At 40.2% G+C, this 24,750-nt stretch overlaps 1 protein-coding gene across 1 annotated transcript in view; it reads right to left on the bottom strand.

Annotated features, from left to right (window-relative positions):
* Window positions 1-2,606: 2,606 nt before the first annotated feature.
* Window positions 2,607-24,750, bottom strand: part of KCP (kielin cysteine rich BMP regulator) — a 117,295-nt gene continuing 95,151 nt past the window's right edge. Inside the window, exons 38-52 of the mRNA XM_056573113.1 lie at window positions 24,091-24,184; window positions 22,649-22,822; window positions 21,343-21,425; window positions 21,108-21,228; window positions 20,938-21,020; window positions 18,330-18,429; window positions 16,301-16,389; window positions 15,618-15,720; window positions 14,761-14,903; window positions 13,449-13,621; window positions 10,392-10,503; window positions 8,364-8,465; window positions 7,634-7,798; window positions 7,203-7,500; window positions 2,607-4,838 (exon numbers count right to left, since the gene is read on the bottom strand). Of these exons, the coding sequence (XP_056429088.1) occupies window positions 4,621-4,838; window positions 7,203-7,500; window positions 7,634-7,798; window positions 8,364-8,465; window positions 10,392-10,503; window positions 13,449-13,621; window positions 14,761-14,903; window positions 15,618-15,720; window positions 16,301-16,389; window positions 18,330-18,429; window positions 20,938-21,020; window positions 21,108-21,228; window positions 21,343-21,425; window positions 22,649-22,822; window positions 24,091-24,184 (2,058 nt within the window). The 3' untranslated portion in view covers window positions 2,607-4,620. The remainder of the gene's footprint in view (window positions 4,839-7,202; window positions 7,501-7,633; window positions 7,799-8,363; window positions 8,466-10,391; window positions 10,504-13,448; window positions 13,622-14,760; window positions 14,904-15,617; window positions 15,721-16,300; window positions 16,390-18,329; window positions 18,430-20,937; window positions 21,021-21,107; window positions 21,229-21,342; window positions 21,426-22,648; window positions 22,823-24,090; window positions 24,185-24,750) is intronic.

Genomic DNA, 24,750 nt, shown 5'->3' with positions numbered 1-24,750 from the left:
TAACTCCTTTAATATAAAAGGATTTCACTCACCTGTCATGGGCAGGAGCTTGTTTTGTGCACTATCCTCCCAGGCTCTCTAAACATTTGAATCCCATTAAGAAGACAATTTGATATTCATTTTCTGCCTTAGTTCTTTTGCAGCTTTCTCCTATTGATAACTTTCTCCTTGTGTCCTTTGAGCTGTCTTTCTACCTGTGCACAAACATCCTTCCCACCTGGCTCCTTATTGTACTGCTGAATTATTTAGTGGGTATCTCTGAGCTGAGAAACTGAATCCTTTCTATCTGGTGGATACTCTCATTAGAGCTTTACTATTTCAGTGTTAATTAATGTAAGTATTTCTCCTGTTCATGGGCCAGAATGTTCTAGAGGAGCTCTGTAGTAGAATAGGACTATTATATACAGTACATGTCAGGCTGTATAGATATTACAATAGGAATTTATAAACTTCTCTGTCCGCTCATATGCCACCTTCATAACTCTGCAGAAACAAACTCAAAACTACATATTAGTTCTGATATGATATAATTTCAATGCTTCAGGGTCTTTTACCTAATTTTTACAGTAATTATGCAAACTGCATTTGCATAATGATTGTAAGATAGCACTATTTTTGCAGAAATTTTGAAAAAACGCAGTAAGATCTTCGGACCACAAAGTGTTAACACAGCCTTTGATAGACTGCCGCCCAATATGAGTGCTGATCTAGCAGATAAAAGGTGCCCTTAGGGTAAGTTCACATGTGCTGATTTTTTTGCGGGTTTTCGGCTGCGTATTTGAAAGTGGGCGGTCTCTTCTTGGCTGTCCGCAGCAGATTTTCCACGGCAGAATTTACGCTGCAGAAAATCCGCCACAGTCCCTACTGACTTCAATGGGGCTTGCGGCGGATTTTCTGCAGTGCACATTCCGCTGCGGAAAACCGTCTGCGGACAGCCGAGAAGAGCCCGCCCACTTTCAAATACGCAGCGGAAAACCCACTAAAAAATCTGCGCGTGTGAACGTACCCTAAGGCTGTGTTTTCATGGTGCATTTTAAGTGTTTTTTGTCACAATTGAGGGAAATTGAGGGAAAAATTGCACTATGTTACCATGATTTGCACAATTATGGTAATATGATTAAAAAAAATCCTGTCAAAACATAACGAGAGTCCCCTGCTCTGCTAAAAAGTAAGTCAGTGATGTGTCATGCTTACTGTCTTACTGTCAGTAGACTTACCAAGCTTAAGGCCATCCTGGCAAATCTGTCTGGAAGTAACCCAGTAATGCTTTATTCATAGCCGGATTACGAAGATTCATTGGGCTGGGCTATTTTGCACGCAGTAATGGTGCATTCTAAAGTGCATGTTTAATAACCATACAGTATATTTTTAGTATCAGAATAAACAAGAATTTTTTTTACACACAGAAAGTGTATGCTACCAAATCTAATGGGAGAACTAATTACCTAGCCACTTTTACTGTGCGGGGCTCCAAGGGGGGGGGGGGGGGGGGTATTATTTACATTAGGGGACTGTGATGGGAAATTTACATAGTGGTGAGGAAGATGCTGGAGTCTAAGATATTTGTGTGGCAAATTCTGCAGTATCGAGTTGTGAAGTCATCACGGTGGTTTGGGCCAGATGGAGAAGAAAAGGGAATTACGCCGATTAGAGAAGACATCACCTAAGAATCGTTGGATGTAACTGCACTATATCTTTACTACTGGTGTTCAACTTAGACCTTCACCTGACAACAGACCAAGTATGTGGACCTTTTCTAAAAGTAGTTCAGAACCCCTGCCTTAGACTAAAGGTACCAGACTTGGCACAGGCTTCAGCTGGACAATGATCAGAGATGTTCTGCTGCTGGCTCTGTTTCATTGGCCAGCCAAGTGCACACCCCACATGACTCTCCTACGTTTGGCACTGCTACCCACCTGCCAGGCCCCCTTGCCACACACTAACTCTGCCATGTAAACAGGAAACCGATTCTGTCAAAATAACAACCAGTTTAGGGAATTGATCAGAAGAACAGTCCCTGGATTCAACTGTAACAGCATCCTTATGATGTTGATACAGATGACGAACAGCTTTGGACAGTTAAAAGAGTGCAGTGAAACTGTGCACTTGGAATGTAAGATGCCATATTTGCTTATATTATGATAATATTTCAGGTATTTATTGCCACTTTCAGTCGGCTGTAATATTGGCACATTTTATTGGGGCTTTACTGAAGCATATTAAAGCTGGCCATACACATAATATTAGTAGATGATGAATCACATGCAATAATATACTAACCGGGAATAGGGACAGAATAAAAAAAAAAAAGGAAACCAACATTCTGGCCTTGCAGAATACAGCACGTTAGGCTATAATCAGCCAATAATGCCATACAAGGTAGCAAAAAGGGCACAAAAAAAAACAAAACAATCCAATATGGCAAAGTACATTTTTAACAGACATTATTCTGCGACCAGCCATCACAAATAATCATTGTCCTATAATTTATCATTCAGTGGTAACCAAAATAGACATTATGTGCCTTTTAAGTAAACTTATAGATGACCATATTATTGTATACGAAACAAAAAACAGTAACACATGATAAACACATAAAAACAGAACTAAAGTATTCTTTATTATTTATAGAATACAGAACAATAAATATAAATTGGCCAATGGCATAATCTTTTGAATACAGTAATAAAAAGTAAATACAGTGTATAAATATAAAAATCTACATGTATTAAAACAGTGGTTTCACGTTAGAAGAGAATAGTGAGCAACAGGTTTCAGCCTATGTCAATCTCACACCGATAATACAGGGGTCCTGATACCATTGTTACTAGAGGATTTCTCATGTCATCTTACTCAATATAGCCACAGTCTCAAGGGCAGCAGTTAAAGGGGTACATCCCTGCCCCAACGGACTGGGTACAGGCTGAGGGGGTCGTGACATCACACCACACCCCCTCAATGCAAGTCTATGGACGGGGGCGTGATTGACGTCACGCCCCCTCCCATAGACTTGCATTGATTGGGCGAGACGCGACATAACGTGGGGCGTGGCCATGATGTCACAACCCGCAGCCCGCACACAGCATTCGGAACTAAATGTTCCGGATGCTGGGGCAGTGGAGTACCCCTTTGAGAGTTAAACACTGTTACAGCTTCAGCAAGTCAGCAGAGGTATACAGAAACAAGCAGGAAGTTTAAACTTTCATTGCCTCCCTGTTATTTTCTGCTTTCTTGGATAACTGACTTTATTGGTTCACCCCTAATGGTTAAATAAACTAATGTAAGAAAAACATATGATGAAGACCATAATTATTGCTCAGATTGGTCTGTATTCACACAGTGCCGTAAATTCATGAAAAATGTAGCAAATGTTTTAAAATATTGCAGCAAACTGCTGCTGTTGTGCAAAAAATTGTGGTAACATAGAAAAAAAGCCACAACTGCACCATGTGAATATGCCCATAGGAAGACAGTAATTTACTCTGTGTCAGTGAATTCCCAATTATTGGATGCACTAAAGGATTCAGGCCTATAAGGCTAGGCTCACACCACGTTTGGGCTCCAAGTTATATGTGAATTTCTCTTTATGAATGAATTATAGCTATCCTTTTGGTATCATCTTGTGTAATTTGTATTTTCATTGGGAGTCACCAGGAGACATATCCATCTATGTCATCACAAAGCTCCATACTTCTGGAGCATACATTCATTAGACATTTTCAAATAGTCCTGCAAAACATGTTGCTCAAATGTGGTGTGAAAGCAAGTCCAATGTATTCTTTTTAGGGTGTCAACACTAGACATTAAATAGCACACATGAATTGGTGGGCTTGTCTGCAGTTGTTGGGTCGCAAACTCAGTAATAGGTGAATTCAATCCAGTGAAAAAGGAAGTCATACATAATATACCTAATATTCTGAATGCTGTCCTATTAGTAACTGATGATTATCTGGAACATGTTTGCTGGTCCTATGACAGGCTTTACCAGCAAAGTTAAGGTAGCATTACAGCAATAACTTTTTTCTCTATGAGCTGATGAAGTATTTGCTTAATTTCCACTTTTGTTGTCTACTCAGAATATTTCGACTATGCCCCAACCGGAATACATTATCATCTGCAGTGCCAGTAATATCAGTTCATTCAACCCATTATTTTCATAGCACCATAGAGTTTGTGTCTTCTGATAAATGATAGAAGTGTTCTAATAATGAATCTTCTGGTGGTAATCCACAAAATGATGGCTTCTGCACCATCCAATAGAAAAATAAAAGAATACTCGACACTTGATCTGTCCTATTGCTATAGTACTAGTCCTTAGAGAAAGCTATACTTTTCCTACAGTAGGGATTGCTTCCATTTTCTTCAGAATTAGAACTACAGCTGGTTTTGTAAAAAGAAACAAAAGTGTCAGAAATCTTGTGAACAGGAAGAGGCACAAAACAGAAGGTGATATTTAGAAGGCTAAAGGACCATATTATTATGTGATGGAGACTTATGTGCCGCAGCCTCTCTAATCCGCATGTCTTGAACATAGTCAGCAGTCTTAAAACAGATTTTATTCCACAGAGAAATATGAGAAGGCTGGTTTACATTGACTTCTGAAATTGTAACTCCTTGATCTCACAGGTTGCCATGAATAATCTTCGGACACGATTCTGGAGGGATGCAGTGAGACTCGTGTTCTACTAGTCCTGCTGGGCACTGACACCCAGGAACACATGGTTTAAAGCAGTGAGACTCCAACACTCCAAGTGGGACATCTTTATTAAAGCAAGTCTTAGGACAAGGAGGACCACATTCATCAAATACATAACCTCTATCATAGGGGCAGCCAACAGCTTTAAGAGAAAAGAAAGAAATAATAATAAATGATACTGTTAATGCACTATATGGAGTACAATTCTATTTACTTTCTCATATATTATTTTTTAGAAGTATGCTCTGTATACAATCTAGTTTGATACTTGAGTGGGAAGCTGATTGTGTTGATAGGGTAGTGTAAGATGCATGTCTGATCAACACAGTCTATGATTTTGCTAATATGTGTGTAACTCCTTCCTTGCTGTGCTGCTGTTTCTTTTATTCCTCCTTATATATCACTTTGCAAAGCCAGTACATCAGTAACCTCTTTTGCCTCCACATGCCATCTATAGTAATGTACTGTAAATCACCCCCCCCCCCCCCCCAAGAGAAATAATGCTAGCCTGTTCTGTCTAGTATATTTTTACCATGGCATAGCAGTGAAGACTACATGCTGTGCTGTGATTGGCCAGAAAACTAAGGGTGAAAAAAACTGTTTGTATTACTGGCAAACAGCCCAGTTCTGAAATCTAGAGAATAAAAAATAGTTGAAAAATAGTGCACCATGGGGGAGAGGGGGCTCTCAAAGGCTCAGTTACTGCAGTGAAAGCCTTGTCATCACCGGGAATGGTTACCCTAATAAAACCATGCAGAATGGTTTAAAATGGCAGGTACTCTTTAAAGAATCTCTTGTCAGGGACCGACCAGGGAACAGGGAGAGTGAGCACTAAACTGACACTAAAACCGGTCTCCCTACCTACTTGCCCATCCACCCTAAACGGTGGATCGACAACTGGGCGCCGGTCCCTCCCTGAGCTAAAGTGCAGTGGCCTTAAAAACACATACTAATTAACAGTCGGTCACAAGCCAGAAACATAACAGGAATATAGAACTCTATAATAACTTTAAGTTCAGAGGACACATATCAGTGAGCTGCACAGAGGACACTAACAAACATAAAGGGGGAGATTTATCAAAACCTGTGTAGAGGAAAACTTGTCCAGTTGCCCATAGCAACCAATCAACTCGCTTCTTTCACATTTACCAGGCCTGTGAAAAATTGAAAGAAGAAATCTGATTGGTTTCTATGCGCAACTGGACAAGTTTTTCTCTGCACAGGTTTCGATAAATCTCCCCTATAGAGTTCAAAACATCAGACAAGGAAACGGATGGGTCAACAAAAACTCCAGATTATAGAACACTGTTCACACTGAACACAAGACAGGAAAACGGATGAGTCTAAACAGACTCCAGGAACAGACAGGAATAAATCATAATCCCCTAGAAAACCTCTGGTAGACGCAGGAATAACAATACCCTCTGAGTCCCCCACACAAAGGTAAAACGGGATCTATCGCTAAACCAAAATAATCACAATCCCTAAACCTCCAGTAGACACAGGAATGAATCTCCCAGAGTCCCATGGACCGGTAACAGGGATACCTAGTTACAACTCAGAAAAATGGATACAACAGGATATAATTATAGAACACTGTTCACACTGAACCCAAAACAGGGAATAATTATAGAACACTGTTCACACTGAACACAAGACAGAAATAATCGCAATCCCTCAGAAAACCTCCAGTAGACACAGGATCAATCTCCCAGAGTCCCCATGGACCGGTAACAGGGATATCTAGTATAGAAACACAGAAAACGAATACAAGAGAAAACACAGATATATAGCAAACCGATTATACAAACACGGATTAAAATCTACTATGAGCATGCTATCTAACCATGGGTAAAAGCCCAGGACATATCAAAGATAAATGTAAGGTGCAAACTAAAACAGAGATAGATTAAAAGCTCAAACAAGGAGTGTTTCACCAAAAAGCTCCATAGCAGCATGTCAAGCATGTTAGCAGCAAACAGGATGTCAAGATGTAATCACCAGCTCAGAAGCTAGGCTGAGCTGATCTTAAGTAACCACACCCTAAGAGCTATTGAATAGAAAGCCAAAGCCAAACTATTCCCTGACCAGGGAACATATCACTGTTAAAACACAACCAAATTCAACAGCCATGTCTGAACACAGACCAAGACAGACATGACATCTCTACTGTTAGCTGGATCTACTTAAGGAGAATCAGGACCGTTCATAGGATATTAGTGTCATTATAAAGCTCTTAAATGGCAAGGCCAGAGATATCTTTGGGTTTCTGAGCTCACCTATGCCAAGCTACCCGACTATAAAAGTCACATCTAAGTTAAAGTTCCCTATTCTTCCCACCAGCCCTACTTTTGCCGAATCAAAAGTCACACTGACAGCATCCAGACGCTCACAGCTACAGTGATGTATCAGGAAAATATCAATAGTAAGTAGGAAGAAACAATGAAATAATGTAACTCATTTTTGAAGATAGGATTTTGAAAGAAAAAAAAGGTAAAATTCTTACCACACAATGCTGGAGATCTCCATTGTAGGATGACCCCGGCCTCTCTGCATTCTGATGCATAGGCTTCCAATGCATCACAAAGACACTCATCTCCAGCACCACAAGCACACAGGTCGTAAACACATGAGGCAAAGAACATCTCAGGAGGGACAACTCTGTGGCATGGCTCAAACACACTGGACTTCAGCAATTTACAGCGGCTATTGGCTTCTTTTCTGGCACGATATCCAGCCTGTTTACAAGGATCCACATCCTGTCCATCCCAGCAGTCCGTAGCAGAGTCATTACCACTTTGTACCTGGGCACAACATATAGAAGTGTTGGTCACACTAAGAATATACAACTGTGACACTCCACTTATTGAGCTTTTGTTCAAGAAAATGTAACTACACAGTTAACACCCTTTACATGTCTTGTCTAAATGAACTTACCCTCCAGCTGTTCCCAAAGGCAGCCTCAGAAAGTAGGATCTGGCCCCTGCGATCGCGCATATCATCTTGGGGATAATTGTTGAAATTGCCACATAGACCACATAAATGGTCACGATATGTTCCTGGAACACTGACCTCCAGGTGAGAACGTCCATTCCACTGTACCTGATAAAAGTGAATTCAATGGATATAAGTCAATTCCTTCATATTCCATCTTCAGAAGAAAATCCTGAATTACGGTATACTATTTCTGAGCTATATAGCACATGTACAATGGCCCTGATTTGTTGTGTAGTTTTCTTCGTGGGTTTTAATTCCCTACAATTTTTTTCCATGGTATTTACTAAGGTTTCCCTACATTTTTCACTTTTCACTACATTTTGCTTCTTTTACACATGCTCTGATCTGTCTGGTTTTCCTCAGCTGAAATCATACATTTTCTGTGGAAACCTTAATAAATATGTTTTTTTGTGTGAAAATGTTGGGGACACGCCCCTTTTCAGCGATCATTTGGGGACACGCCCCTTTTCAGGTTCTCTCATTAAAGTGGAGAGTTAGTCGGGTTTTTCTCAATTCTGGCGCAGACAGAATTTCTTACACACTGCGCCAGAATCTGGCGCACAACCCGACAAAACATATCAGGTTTGCAATAGTAAATGAGGGCCAGTATGTGCAAAGTAATGCTGTCTTTATTGTGAGTTTCTTTGAATTAAAACATTTGTTTTCTTACCTTCACTCCGATGTTACTGTTTAGCAAAATGGTGTTTGTTTTCCTTTCAATGTAAATGAATGGCTCTTTTAGGAATGGCAGCTCTACAGTCTGGTAGTCGACCTATGGGCATAAACTGATTGTCAATAACTAAAAGATACAAAGTAGTGCTCAGAGTCTGATATTAATCCATATATACATTTCACAGAAAGCACAGTGACGGACAGTCCCAGCAGTTGACTTCATGTAAAATATAAACCTTTTACACGTAATATAATTTTAATATATCATATATGTATAACTAATACAGGAGCAAATGTTAGGAATTTAGTATACATTATATTAACAGTGTTTTCCACTGCTTCTGGCGTTAACAATAAACATATCCATAGGTTCCATAGGTCAAACGAATGTCATTATACGGTCTGTTCTGGTGGTATACATCACGGTTCACTGAACGGAATGGCACAGATTTCTGCTCTGTGCCAAAGAGAAGGTCAAAAATATATAAATACATGGTATTCTCTTTTCATAGTATGAGACCCAAAGGAATATGTCAGAGGTCTATGTTAGGGAGCCCCAATATATATTTTGAGAACTGTGAGCCTTTAATGAAGTAAAAGGAAATACAGTGACCCTTCGACCTACGATGGCCCCGACATACGATAATTTCAACATGCGATGGCCTACACCACCCGTACACACAAAATAAACTAAAATGAAACACTTTATTGTAGGTAAAATAATTTTCCATGACCAATAATGCCCTTATACAAGGAAGAATATTTACACAACAACTGAATAATACCGCCATACTGTACTGAGTAAAACCACTATGCACAGACCAGTATACTCTACAGGATCTGTATATCATATAAGTGATTACATACAGGACCATATGGCGGTAGATATCAGCTGTACACAGGATCTGTACACCATATAAGTGATTACATACAGGACCATATGGCGGTAGATATCAGCTGTACACAGGATCTGTTGACCATATAAGTGCTTACAGTTACATCTAGGGACTCACAATTATGTCTTTTCTGATCGGCGGCATCCTCTTTCCTTTTTTTCTCCCTCCAGATCAGGCCACCATGCTTATCTCTTAACATCTGCAGGACAAACATGTTAGACTCTGCATTTTTCCAGTGACCTCCCCTCTTCCACATAATCTCCCCCACAGTAAGTACAGTCATCATTGTCCCTCACAGTAGGTACAGACAGCAGAGTTCCCCCACAATAGGTACAGTCAACAGAGTTCCCCCACAGTAGGTACAGGCAGCATTGTCCCCCACTGTAGGTACAGGCAGAATTGTCCCCCACATTAGGTACAGGCAGCATTGTCCCCCACATTAGGTACAGGCAGCATTGTCCCCCACAATAGGTACAGGCAGCATTGTCCCCCACAGTAGGTACAGGCAGCATTGTCCTCCACAATAGGTACAGGCAGCATTGTCCCCCCCCCCCCAACCCCAGCCACAGGATGGGAAAAGCAAAATTTGCTCACCTGTATGTGTCCCACGCAGCGATCTCCTCCGCAGCAGGGGACCCCGTCTTCTATCCTCCACAGTGCAGGTGCAGATGAGTGACGTCATCAGTGCCTGCACTTCGTTGGGGCGGAGGTCACTTCTCCTCTCTGTGTAGGCCACAGATGCAGCTCACACAGAGAGGATGCTTTCTGTTGTATGTGTGTGAGCCCATACACATATAGTGAGCACATACAGCAAAAAGGAGCACTGTCTGAATCCTCAGCGGAGGGGGGCCCTTTACCCGGCCGGGCCCTCGGACCACGTCCGAAAGGACCAGCCGGTGAGTCCGCCCCTGTTTATCAGAGGCATTTTCAAAAATGAAACAAGCGATCTGATTTGTTGCTATGGGCAACTCAGCAACTTTTCCTCTGGACAGGTTTTGATTAATCTTCCCAATATGCTTTATCATAGTCATTTAATGGAGTAGTGTTATTTAATGGAGTATATGGAACATAGGACACACAGGCCAGTATTGATATATTTCACTTTAGATGTTCTAGGTCTCATTGCTTACCATCACAACCCAGTCTTGAAGGAGCTGCACTACTGCATCACCAATCAGCACAGTTACTTCCTTTGTCCATGACACACCCCGCTGTCCACGGTCATCATTTGTCACATGGATACTATGAAATTATCAGAAGAATTGCAAGAATCATGCACGTTATCTAAACTGCAAAATATGTTTTACAATTCACATAATGTATTATATTAGAATTTTACAAATAAATGTTAGCTTACATAAAGAGATTTATAACACTAATGGAACATAAGGAATATACAATGCATTCAACATGAAAGTCTTTAGACCCTTTACATTTTTACATTATGTTATGTCATGCCTTGTGCTACAATAAAAAAAATAAAAAAGTTTTCCCCATCATTTTGCACTCAATACCCAATAATGATAAAGTGAAAACAAAATGTAAGAAATCTTTGCTGATTTATTGAAAAGTACTTGGTTCTAGCACCTTTGGCCATTCTTCTCTGCAGATCCTCATAAGCTCTGTCAGGTAAAATGGGAACTATTGGTGGAAGCCATTTTCAGGTCTTTCCAGAGATATTTGACTGGGTTCAAGTCATGGCTCTGGCTTGGCCACTCACGGACATTCACAGAGTTGTCCATAAATTACTCCTGTGTTGTCTCGGCTGTGGGCCATTGAATTGCTGGAAAGTGAATCTGTAGTGTCCCAGCACCAATAGCTGTCCTGTCTGTCTCGGGCAGCTTGGCAGCACAAGGTGTTGGGCCCACCATTAAATCAATTATGTGTATATTGTAATGTCAGATAATATATTTTTCTAAATTAATTCCACTATATGTATATATGTTTTATATGTTACTGTACCCTTAAATGAGAGCAGTGAACCCCATGTGACCTTGCCTGTGAATGGGAACCCCTAAAGTCTCCCCTATATAGAGTATTGGGGAGGAGGAGTTTTTCAGTCCAGTGCTAGTTCACCCTAGTGTGGATCCTGAGCAACAGCTTAGCTCAGGTGTGTGCTGTGTGTCGTGTGGTCTGAGGAGAGGCCTACTTCAAATCTCATCTCTCAACTGGTCATCCTGCAAGGATTACTCGTAAGGATGAAATTCATGCCCCTACGGACAAGTCTTCAGTACCTCGACAGGACCCTAGCTACCAGCATCCAATCTTCCGTCTCACAAGTCAGTATAAATCTGTTTGGTGTAAGCTCCACAAGTCCCAGCTAGGCAACAGGGCGCCCAAGGGATTACACTACACTCTCTCACCTAAAGCCAGCTATATGTGTGTTACCATCTGCACCAAACTCAGTAAAGACAGTTATCCGTAACCTGACATAGGAGTGTTCATTTACTCCCCGTGTTTGGCCCAAGAGAAGCTGTCTCCAACCTCGGACCATGTATAGGTGAATGGTGTCCTGGCGTTACGAAGGGATTTTTTAGTATTTAGTATTTTAGTATTCTTACTAATACCCCGTGGACACCACATAACTTGGCATCATGAACAGGATAATTCCTCATCGTGCACCGATGCCACAAATCCTTGGCCCAGTCTGAGTTCCAGAGCCCTCTGGATCATGTTTTGAGTAGGAATATCTGTTTAGTTTTTTCCATTCAGCTTTTCCTGAGCCCTGACCAGTCTCCCTGTCCCATCTGCTGAAAAATACCCCCACAGCATGATTCTGCCACCATCATGCTTTACTGTAGGGATAGTATTATGCAGGTTATAACTGACTGGATTCCTTGAGACATGAGGATTAGAAACGAGGCCAAAAAGTTCAATATTTGTTCCATCAGGCCAGAGAATCTAGTTTCTTACAGTCCTTTATGTGCTTATTTTTTTTGAAAACTCTGACGGACTTTCATGTGTCTTTTCATAAGGTTTCTTTCTGGCCACTCTGCAAAAGCCCAGATTGGTGGAGTGCTGCTTCCCCGATTACTTAGTTTGGCAGAGCAGCCAGCTCATAAAAATAGTCCTAGTTGTTCCAAACGTCTTCCATATATGAAGTATGGAGGCCACTGTGCTTTTAAGAACTTTTAATGCAACAGAACTTTTTTGTACCCTTCCCCAGATCTGTGACCCCTCTCTCTGAGCTCTACATGCAGTTTTCTTTGTCTCATGACTTTTACTGAGCTGTGAGACCTTATATGGACAGGGCTGTGTCTTTCTAAATCATGTCCAATCAACTGAATTTACCACAGGTGACTCAAAGGTGTAGAATAGTGTTGAGCGCGAATATTCATATTTTTTTTCCCCCACAGAACACATCACAGTGATCTCATCCCTCCCTGCTTCCAGCTTGTGGTCTAAAGAAGGCTCCTATACTATTTACTGTATTAGACTGGAGAGCGAATATTCGCAAATATGAGAATATGAGAACATTCGTGAATATCCTCATATTCACGAATATCCTCATATTCACGAATATCATCACTAAAATTAGATAGGTAGATAGTGACGATATTCGTGATTATGACATGACAATATTCCAAATGAAAAATGTCATAGACCCATTATCACTTCTGTATAGACCAAGAATATTAGGAGATAGATAGACAGATAGATAATATAGATAGAAAGGTAGATAGTTATCCGCATGCGCATACAGACATTTGCATTTACGCAAAGGGAAAATAACCGCAAATATATCGAATATGCGAATTTTGCGAATATAGGATGAATATTCATCCATATATTCGCGAAATATTGCAAATTCGAATATGGCCCCTGCCGCTCATCACTAGTATAGAAACATCTCAGATATGATTGAGAGAAATAGTAGGTACCAGAGCTAAATTTCAGGTGTAATTTAAAAAGGCATGAATACGTAAGTCCATGCAGAATTTTGGTTATTCCTTTTTAGTGAATTTGCAAACATTTCTAAAATTCTGTTTTCACAGTCTCATAATGGGTGTAGTATGACCTCAACATAACAAAATAAGAAAAAAGGGAAATGGTCAGAAGACTTTTAGAATGCATTGGACATATCGGATGTATCTAGTTGTAATTTGTGGCTAGTGACAAAATTAATACACAGTATATACATATATATTAGTCAATCTGGACCTGACTGCATAGAAGCTATGACTCACCTAAAGTCTCCTCCTTCACAGTCTTCACTCAAGACATAGGTGCAGCTACCTTGGAAGTGGTACATCTTGCCATCAAAAGTTCTGTAATGTGGGTCTCCAAAGGCAATACAAGTGGCAGGACGAGGGATGCAGTGTGGACAGCACATACCAGGTATCAAAGCTGGAGTCTCATCCTTAGACAGATATACATAAATTCTTGAATCATTCTTGAACCATTCAGAATGTATGAAGCGTCACTATGTTCAAGTCAGAAGACAAATCTATGTACAGCAGTGTTTTCCAAGCGCAGTCCTCAAGTGTCCCCAACAGGTAATGATTTTAGGATTCTCTTGGTCTTTCACAGGTGATAAAATTACGGCCAGTGTATCAGGCATCACCACTACATCACTTGTGAAAGACTAAGGAAATGACCTGTTGGGAGTACTTGAAGACGCGCTTGGGAAACACTGATTTACACAACAATTGAAATTGACAATGGAACACTTTAAAATTTCTCCACTGTATAAACACATATTTCTTGGATTACATGACTAGGAGTGCTGTTTTTCAAAATGGATGTGATACTTAAAGCGCAACTGTCATGAGATTTTAGCCCTCTAGACTACTGCAATGTTGTTACAGATTTCTATAACATGAGTGTAACCATACCTTTATGGGTTTTCCTCCTTCTTTTATAACTTATAAAATACGTTTATCCAGCGGTCTGGCACAGTCGGATAGGTGTGGCTTGGGGTTCGCAAAGCACAATACAATACACTCATATTATGGACATCTGTAACAACATTGTAGTAGTCTGGGGGGCTAAAAACTCATGACAGTTGCGCTTTAAAGTGTACGTATCAAAAGGAGACCAAATACACGAAGTGTGTGGACAAGCAGGGCTCTGTGCTCTGTGACACACCCCAACTTACACAGAAGGATGATTGACAAGCCTGGAGCCTGCACAGAGCCCTGCTTGTCCTGCATTGTCCCTTCCTGTATTTGGACTCCTCATAAAGACAGACAGGCAATAGCTGCAGGGACAGCATATTTTTCAATCAAAAAATATACACATTTTTTTAACCAATGTATATTACAAATATACATATAATTGTATTATCTACGTTATATAAAAATTTTTTGCTGATAGCAGGTACACTTTAACATTTCCTGTTATGTATAAATGTATCTCTCAAGCTAAACAAGTAGTTAGTTTGGTTATATAAGTAGCTAGGCTAAACTAATCACTTTACGGCTAAATTCACATTAGTGGTGGGCATATTTACTTAAGCTAAATATAATTTTCAAGTTTAACTCTTGTGTTGGTACTCACAGCGGTGCAGGATACTTGGGGACACCTCTCACTATGGCAGTGCACCTCTCCAGAAACACAGGTACAGGCTGTACATTCATCCACCTGCCAATGCTCATTAGAAAGGTATCTCTGTCCTTGATACCAGCAGGCTACAGCAGGAGCTGTCAGAACATGGAAATGCATGAATATTAATACAAGGGATAAGAGATTTTTTTTTCCATTAAAAGGGTTACCCCATCTGCTGAACCTCTTCCCTGTATAGCAAACAGCTGAAAACTTAAAGCTTCCAGATATTTGCTTCAACAGTTTTCATATGGTAAATTTCTGCCATAAGAAGTCGACCCTCCCGCTAAAACCTTTAAAAGGGTACTCCGGTGGAAAACATTTTTTTTTTTTTTTAAATCAACTCCTGCGAGAAAGATAAACAGATTTGTAAATTACTTCTATTAAAAAACTTAATCCTTCCAGTACTTATCAGCTGCTGTATAATACAGAGGAAGTTAGTTTCTTTTTTAATTTATTTTCTGTCTGACCACAGTGCTCTCTGCTGACACCTCTGTCTATGTCAGGAACTGTCAAGAGCAGGAGAGGTTTGCTATGGAGATTTGTTCCTGCTCTGAACAGTTCCTGACATGGACAGAGGTGTCAGTAGAGAGCATTGTGGTCAGACAGAAAATAAATTAAAAAAAGAAAAGAACTTCCTCTTTAGTATACAGCGCTGATAAGTACTGGAAGGATTAAGATTTTTTAATAGAAGTAATTTACAAATCTGTTTATCTTTCTGGCTGCAGTTGATTTAAAAAAAAAAAATGTTTTCCACCGGAGTAACCCTTTAAGCAACAGAAAACAAACCCATATCAAATAACAATTCCCACCTTGACAAACATGGCAGCATGTGCCTGGCGTCCTGACTTTGAGCTCCCCTTGCTGGCAGTGAATAGGGGGACATTCCTGTATCTGGCAGTCAATGTGTCCCAGCTGTAAAAAAACAAAATATGTCCTCATTATTCACAAGCAATTCATATAAAATGCTGTTAACAGTGGACCAGATTTACTTTAGCAAATGCAGAGGAATTCTGAAGTTAGTTTCACCAATAACCTGTGTTACATGACTTGCACCATTTTTATGATGTATATCTGAGACAGCTTTAGACATGTTTTCACCTCGTTGTAAATTATGCATTGTTTCAATGGAAAAGTGGAATTTTGTCGCATGATTTTGGTGTAAATTGAGCCAACTAATGGTCTAAATTTAGGCTAGGTAGCGCAAACCTGAACTAGAAAGTCTACAGATGTGGCTGACCTACAACTATCATGAGTCAATAGGGTACATCTGAAGTCTTTCCTAGTTCGCGCTGTCTAAGAATTAGACGGTTTTAGTAAATTCCCACCAATATCCTTAAAAGTGCTGATGGCAGGATTTCAATTTTGCTAGAAAGATCATCATAGTAATTTTTTTTAGGTCTCAGTGCTATGGACTACAGCACAAATCTCTATCCTAAACCATAGAATGCCTTGCTCTTAGCATCAATGTTCATCCAAATATTGGGATACTTACAGTACAGGTACAGGTGATACATGGATCCTGCCTGTCTGTCCATGTCTCTCCATCTGGAACCCGTCGCCCTTCAATCTCAACCAAGCACTCTGCAAGAAAAATAAGTTTTGGTAGCACATGTATCTATCCCCTCTTCAACATCTATTTTCATGAACATACAAAACAAAACAACGAGGCGTGCTCCTAGTGCATTAAATTCAACATGAGGATGATATGATATATTATCCACAAACAACACTATCTTTGTTAGGTTAGGCTATCTGAAGCACAACACTTCCAGTGCACTAAAAAAAAAAATAATAATAATACTCATTTAGATCCTAGGTGCTGCTCTCCTCCGAAAACATTCAAATGTCCGGATTATTTTATGGACAATCTCTTATTTAAATCGTAAAAAAGGGCTCATTTGGCCTCTTCCTCAGGTCAATTGCAGGAATTCGATTTAGAGGAGTAATTTTAAGAAGATCTGTTTATTTCCATGAGTAAAATTGGTGATGAGTAACACTGTATTTCTCAATCAAAATGTGTAGTGTCCCAGTACAACAGTTCCAGCTACTTTCCAGAAGAAGTTGTCATGTGGCTGAGAGTAAAGGTTTGTCTTAATGTTAAATGTGAATGGGGTACTGGAGAGCTAATGAAAATGTATTTATGTGCATTGTGGCATACCCTGAGGTCTTACAGAGTGTAAAGAGAATATATTGTTGTATTTACTGTACATTACCAAGATTAATAACACTTTGGTCACATAATTCTCCAACCAATGGTTGCAGGAGATGTCCCTAGTCCAACCTCCCTCTCCCAGGAGAAGGGGTGGACCCAAACCTGTTAGAACCAGTGTAGGCTTAGCTTTTGCCAGAGAAACATTTCATGACTCTGACCTTGTTGAGTATTACTGTCAGTCAGCAAAGTATACATACATCTTCTAAATTTTCTCTTGCTAGGCATACCTACACCTAGGCCATATGTCTTCTATCTAGGTACAATTCAGTCTACAATCATGTCACTGTTCGTACTCTAGTTCTTCGTCCTCAAGAAGGAGTTTATTCTCTATATCAGGGAGAAGAAGGCTGAACAAGGATTTCTCTGCAATACACTAATCTTTTCATTTGCCTTCCAGTTAAAGTAAGTGCAATTTGGCTTCCATGTCATGAGAAGTTTTTCTGCCATGTCCTTCTAGGTACTGTGTCGCAGAACAGACTTGTGTGAGTTAGTCTGCATATTGCACCACAGTCTGTGAAGATCCTCATCAGTAGTTTCAGTAAATTTCGAAATTCACATCTGCATAAGTCATTACGCAAACATGCTACTAGTCAGATCACACATAGAATACTGTGTAAAGTACTTTGCACCAGTGTACAGGAAAGATTTTGTGGTGCTTAATAGTGTTCAAAGATGGGCAACCAGAGTAATACATGGAATAAGAGGACAAAAGTACCAAGAAAGGTTATCATAATTGAGATTATTTTGTTTACAAAAAAGACAACTAAGGGGCAACCAAATAACTGTATATAAATACATCAGTACAGATATCTCTCCCATATATAACTGTATATAAAAACAGCAGTACAGAGATCTCTCCCATGGCCTATTTATACTCAGGACTGTATCTATAACAAGGGGGCATCCTCTACATTTAGAGAAAAGAAGGTTTCTACACCAGCACAGAGGATGTGAACACAATAAAAGAGTTTAAAATGGGCCTGGGTGCATTTCTGGAGAGTAATAACATTTCATGATATGGATACTATATTAGGGGGGATAAAATGTTTTTTGCCTTCCTCTAGATCAACCCAGTAGGTTGAACTTGAAAGCCATTTGTTTTTTTTTAACCTTATGAACTATGTTGCTATGTTACAGCTAATGTAGGTGAACGGAGTCCCACTGCAACCCACAAGTATCTACGATCTGACAGTCACAAAAAAAATCAATCGAAGATAGGATGACTGTAGCCTTAGCTCAGTAGCCTAAATCAATAAACCAATAATAAGTAAATCTAATCGAAAGCTGTGTCTGGTCACCTAGTACTCACCTTTACAAACAGGACAGCATGATCTTGCTGGGGTGATTTGCTCTGAACGGGGACAGCTGAGGACAGGGCATGGTTTGTGCTCACATGTCCACGTCAAATCCTGAGGCAACAGCACAATGAGTTGAACATAATAAATACTTATAGTTAACAGTAGAAGAGCACTTCACACCAAATAATGTTTAAACAAACACAATTTTTAATATAGTTCAATAACATAAACTTTGCAAATGAATTATTGTAACTTTTAAACCTAGTTAAAGGGGTACTCCTATCCAAAGGATAGGGGTAAGATGTCTGATTGTGGGGGTCCCACCGATGGGCGTCTCCGCTGTGGCACCCCTGACATCGGGTGCACGGAGCTAACTTTTTGGTCTTTCAGAAAAGGGGAGGGGAGGGAGGTGTGGTTATCTCTATTCTCTGCCTCAGAGCACAGACAAGATGAAGACAGCTTGCAGTCTTTAAGAAGAACATTTCCATGCACAGTGACAAGCAATACAAGGTGCTAAATTATTATTTATATGTAAAATGGTTTCTCTTTGGTCATTTTATGAACTTATTTCTTATGTATTTGCACCATATAGGTTCCACATGCCTGCTTTAGGGTTATAAAAAGCATGCACTTTGGTTCCAAAACTGTGAAAATGTAAAAATCTTAATTTTTTTGGGACAAAATGCTGATTTTTCTTCTGTCCTTGCACCATATAGGTTCACATTGTTGCATTAGAGTTATAGAGAGCATGCATTAAGGTAGAAAGTTTTGCAAATGTAAAAATGTTTGTGCAGTTTTTATGACAGGTGAGGGGGTGGTGGAGGAGAGGAGCTCATTATACTCAAGGGGAAACACCCCCAGTCTCTCAGAGAAATTCAGAAAAACTCATCACAGTAATACATAGATCAAAAGGTATTTTACATATTAACAAAAGCATATTATTATGCAAACAGGTCTTAAGGCACATTACTACACCGATTTAAGCATTTGTTTTTTTCATTTTCTTACTAATGACAGTAACACTTTAACACACATCCATAAGGTATTCCACATTGTTCCACTTTTATGAGACTTTAGCCAAACATAACATGTTAAAAGCATTGGAACTATCAAAACTTATGAAGATATATTCAAGATGGTCTGTGAGTTATACCTTATAGATGTTTAAGTATTTTCTAGTCTAAGCTTTGCCTGAATTAGTGCCCTATACCAAGTGTGCGGTAACATTTGTCTATGTCCCCAAAAATATCTATATGACAATCTACTCTTGCTCCATTGGATGCCATATTACAGAGGGTATATTTTATTGCTCATAGGGAAAATAATCTCTGTAATACAACACTGTACAAAGGATTCATACAGCAGCACAATGGGGGCTGATGGCTTTGTAGCTTTGATCTGTAAAGGATGTGTGCCTCCGGAAATCTCCATGCTATGGCTCAAACTCCGATAACGTATTTCTTGGCAATCACGGCGACGATACCACATATGTTTATTTTTATTTACACAGTTTTTTTTTTTAAATGGGAAAAGGGGGGTGATTCTTACTTTTATTAGGGAAGGGATTAAAAGATCTTTATTAACTTTTTTTTTTTGCAGTGTTATAGCCCCGACTAGTGGCTATTACACTGCACACACTGATCTGCTACACAGATTATTGCCGTGCATTGACATGGCAAAGATCAGTGTTATGGGCGGTCGATTGCTCAAGCCTGTATTTCAGGCTTGGAGCAATCAATCGCCGATCGGACGCGACGGAGGCAGGTAAGGGGACCCCTGCTCCATTTTAGATGATCAGGACTTCGCGATTTCAATGCGATGGTCCCGATCAGCCCAACTGAGCTGCCGGGAAGCTTTCACTTTCATTTTAGACACGGCGATCAACTTTGAACGCCACATCTAAAGGGTTAAGAGCAAGCGGCACAACGATCAGTGCCGCACGCTATTAGCCCAGGGTCCCGGCTTTCATTAGCCGCCGGGACCGACCCTGTGACTCCATGTTATATACTGCAGTACGCCCTGCGTCCTTAAGAGGTTAAATACTTGATCACAAAAATGTGTCTTTTGACAAACGGGGCATGGACTTGGCAAAATGGGGTTGACCATTATGTGCCAAAATTTATGTAAACCTTAACCGATTAACCAGATTATTTAATCCGCCTAAGACTGTTTGGTAAATCTGGCACATTTGAAAGTTTGAAAAGTGTGAAAAAGTAAAAAGTTTTAGTTAATATGGGTCAGTGATTGTTGGCTGACAACTGTGTATTTGCCATTAGTGTGGAAAATTCCCAACACTCCTCATTATTGCACAGGAATATTCATTTTGGTACAAAGGAATGCCTTTTACCAAATTGATCATGTATATTAGACAATTTTTGTATTTTGATTCACAGAAATGCATGGCTTACAGGCAAAGGGGGAGGGGTTTAGTTAAGGGATATGAATTAAAATGTGGCATAAAAAGCCAACTAATAAGTGGTATAAATTTGGAACAGTGTCCTTCCAAATCCATCCAAATTTATCATACAGCATAAACTGTATGGTGGTAAATTTTGTTTATCTTTAGACTGCCTGGTGATGATGATGTAGTCATTCCTATTTGGATTGTTATATACATACCTTACATTGGCACATGTAACAGGGGTCGTTCACAGCTTGTATCTCACTGCCCACTAGTAGGTCTGTGCAATTGCTCAAAGCCTCTGAAAAAAATTAAATAGTATTTAAAAACTGAGATTGTGACATTAATCATTAAGTAACATATGGTAGTGGCTAGAGTTCAGACTTACGGGCACAGCTAGGACAGCACTGGCCAAAAGCAGGAGGAAGGATTTGATGTCGAGGACAATCCACCAAGCTGGGACACTGCTTCCTACTGCAACGCCTGTACTGACGGCCATCTAGTAAACGCTAAACACAGCATTTAGTACAATGGGCCAATTAGAACAGTCTATAGCTAAGCATGCAATAAACAGATCGCACTGAAATAGTAAAACAAAAACATAAAATATGTCCTCCTCTCACCTCACATGTGCAGATTTCACAGGGGTCATCTGACGGGTGAAAACTGTCTCCTGGAGAATATTTTTTTTTGCCTGATATACAGTCTGAGGAACAAAATTAAGATATTTCCAAAGATTATAATCCTAGCACAAAAAGAATGATAACACAACACAAGTCATAAAGAAGTCCATCCATTCTTGGATGTTGTACAAAGCCTCATAGCTCTACACAGATCTTTCATCTTGCCACTGTTTCTGTTAACCAGTGCGACCATAAAACTCCCCCTGCTCTGTAACATTAGTGCCCTAATTTCCCTAGACCACCAGCTCTGTGCTGTACTACCATCACCCCTTTACCCCCACAGACCACCCGGATGAAAACTTTTGTCTTGTAAATGAGCAGTGTGGATTTTGGTGCTGATTTTAAATGTGGTTCTTCACGTGGCTATTTGGTATGTTCACACTCTGCAGATTTATTTGGAGATTTGCAGCTGGTTTTGTCTTTCCTATTGAAGTTCAACTAGAAAAATCTGCAACAAATCCACAGATTTCAAGTAAATTTGCACAGTTCTTGATGAAAATTTGGGGTAAATTTGATGTGGGTTTTCAAGTAAACAAACCCTAAGTGCTAACCTGATTTATCTTGATGTTGTGTGTTATATTTATCTGGATACTGTATAACTCAAATTACCTGGATACTCAGGGCCCAATGCGGCAGTGGCCACACTAGCCTCTTGAAAACGCTGTTATCGTGGCAAAACATGTCGAGGATGGCATGACAGACACATTTTATACTCACTCTGTGATAGAGTTCATAGTGGTATCTGCAGTGCCATTCACCCTTTGACAATAGGGAGTACCCTGTACATCAAAAGTGATAGTTGATATATACTCTATCACAGTATTAATTTTGTACATGTTTTTCAGGGAGTGTTCAATATCTTAATAAACAGAATAAAAGTTACGGCCCTAAGGTTTGGTGATTTACAGTTAGGGGCCCCTTACTAGCCCTTTAGGTATTGTTACTTTGTGTCTTAATAAATTTGGCACATCTTTGACTCGATTTGTGCCACAGTCTTTGAAATCAGTTGGAGAGTCTTTCCACTATCATTTATGTCAACTTCTGGTGTACAGCAAGTGTGTTCCCCTATAGGAGGCCACACTCCACACTATAGGAGGCAAAATTCCCCTGAACAGTTTTGCAAGTAAAGCTATAGCTATTGAGCATAGGATATATGCGGAACATATGTTAAAATGGGCTCAAGAAGGGATATACAGAAATGTAAGAGAACTACAGCTTGATCTTTGCACCACAGATTTTCTCTAACCTGCACATAGAGGACAGCATTCTCCAGGCAGCGTTATCTGGTTAGTGCAGGATGTGATACATTGCACCTTGGAACAGGTGGTAACTCCATCTACACACATGCAGGACATGCAATGATCCACAGTGGAAATCCAGTTGCTGTTGTCTCTGTATTCCCGGCCATTATATACACAACCTGCAACACACAATCATCAGATGCATTTTTAGGCAAAATAACAAACATTTGCAGATGGGCAAATACAGCAACATGAGTTTCAGGAAAGGTAAATGCAATAGTAAAGCTGGTTTTACAAGTGAAATACGATAACCTTTTTACATCTTTTAAGACTACAAGTCCCTACCTGACTGCAATAATGCTCTTAGTTGGGGTCATTAGACCTGCAGTTAGGCAGGGACTTTTGGCAGTATAATTCGTCCATACTACACTCTAAACCTTAAAGCATACTTGACATTTCAAAAGATTCTTAAAAATTTCCATGGTTTTGTTAGATTAACCCAAAATGGTGACAAGGAGGCTTTAGTGCTCTCATTATTGTTATTGAGCAGCTTTAAGTCCCCTCCATGATGCACAGGTGTTTCTCATTTTCTCCATTTCAGGATACGGCACCAGAGACCTGTTTTCCAGAAGTGCACACATAGTTACTTTCTTCCTTAAGTGTCTGTGGTAAACTGTATGTGGTGAACTTAGGCTTCTAGATGCCAAGACTTTATGTTAGGAATCACATAGGCTATCACATGGAGGGAAGTTGTTTGAAACAACAGTGACCATTTAACCATTTAAGAAAAATCCTAATATCAAATGTTAGAAGAAACAATCTATAACAATTTGTAAGTGTGACAGATTGTGCTCCCACTGGGAATTAAGATAATGCATGGGGAGAAGCTGGAGCTATATAAATGATGAAACATGAAAAAACATATATCATATGTCATCAGTGCAAATAAAGGGCCACAAATTCAATATGATTTCATGCCAGTGAACAGTTACTAGTTTTATACATTTCAACAAAATATATTGGGGAAGATTGATCAAAATCTGTGCAGAGGAAAAGTTGACCAATTGTCTATAGCAACCAATCAGATTGCTTCTTTCATTTTTGAAAAAGGATTTCATTTTTGAAAAGCGATCTGATTGGTTGCTATGGTCTACAGGTCAACTTTTTCTCTGCACAGGTTTTGATAAATCTCCCCCATTATGTTATTATCTTATGTGATAAAACACTGTTGCGTTAATAATTTGAGATCAACCCTGCTTGTATTGCTTGGATATTAACAACTTAAGAGTATGTACACACACTATAAAATACAGCCATATTTTGTTTGCCTCAGTGGTTATTTCTTTGTCATGTACCAATGAATATACAGCTGTAGATAAAATATAGCCGTATTTTTTCTGTGTGTAAATGTACCCTAACTGTGGAATGTCTTCAGTATGAGACTTACCTCTGCAGCGCGGACAACATGCTCCCGGGTCTGTCGCCTGCTGGGTACAAGGTAGAGGGGGGCATGTGGGAGGATCACACTGCACTTTTCCTGCCTGAGAGAGAACATCACATAACATTAGCGAGCTATTCATAATGTAATATAATGAATATTTTACCTTCTATAGCAGGACTAAACTAATTGCTTTCTGGTCTTTTTATAGAATTGTTGTTACGCCTAGCGCTCCGGGTCCCCGCTCCTCCCCGGAGCGCTCACGGCGTCTTTCTCCCTGCAGCGCCCCGGTCAGTCCCGCTGACCGGGAGCGCTGCACTGTCTTGGCCGTTGGGGATGCGATTCGCACAGCGGGACGCGCCCGCTCGCGAATCGCATCCCAGGTCACTTACCCGTCCCGGTTCCCTGCTGTCATGTGCTGGCGCGCGCGGCTCCGCTCTCTAGGGCGCGCGCGCGCCAGCTCTCTGAGACTTAAAGGGCCAGTGCACCAATGATTGGTGCCTGGCCCAATTAGCTTAATTGGTTCCCACCTGTTCCCTGCCTTTATCTAGTCTCCTCCCTTGCACTCCCTGGCCGGATCTTGTTGCCTTGTGCCAGTGAAAGCGTTTAGTGTGTCCAAAGCCTGTGTACCTGAACTTCTGCTACCCATCCTGACTACGAACCTTGCCG

Source organism: Hyla sarda, chromosome 4, assembly GCF_029499605.1.
Source record: "Hyla sarda isolate aHylSar1 chromosome 4, aHylSar1.hap1, whole genome shotgun sequence".
Taxonomy (NCBI): domain Eukaryota; kingdom Metazoa; phylum Chordata; class Amphibia; order Anura; family Hylidae; genus Hyla; species Hyla sarda.
Note: the sequence above shows the minus strand (reverse complement) of the source record. Positions and strands in the feature narration are given on the sequence as shown.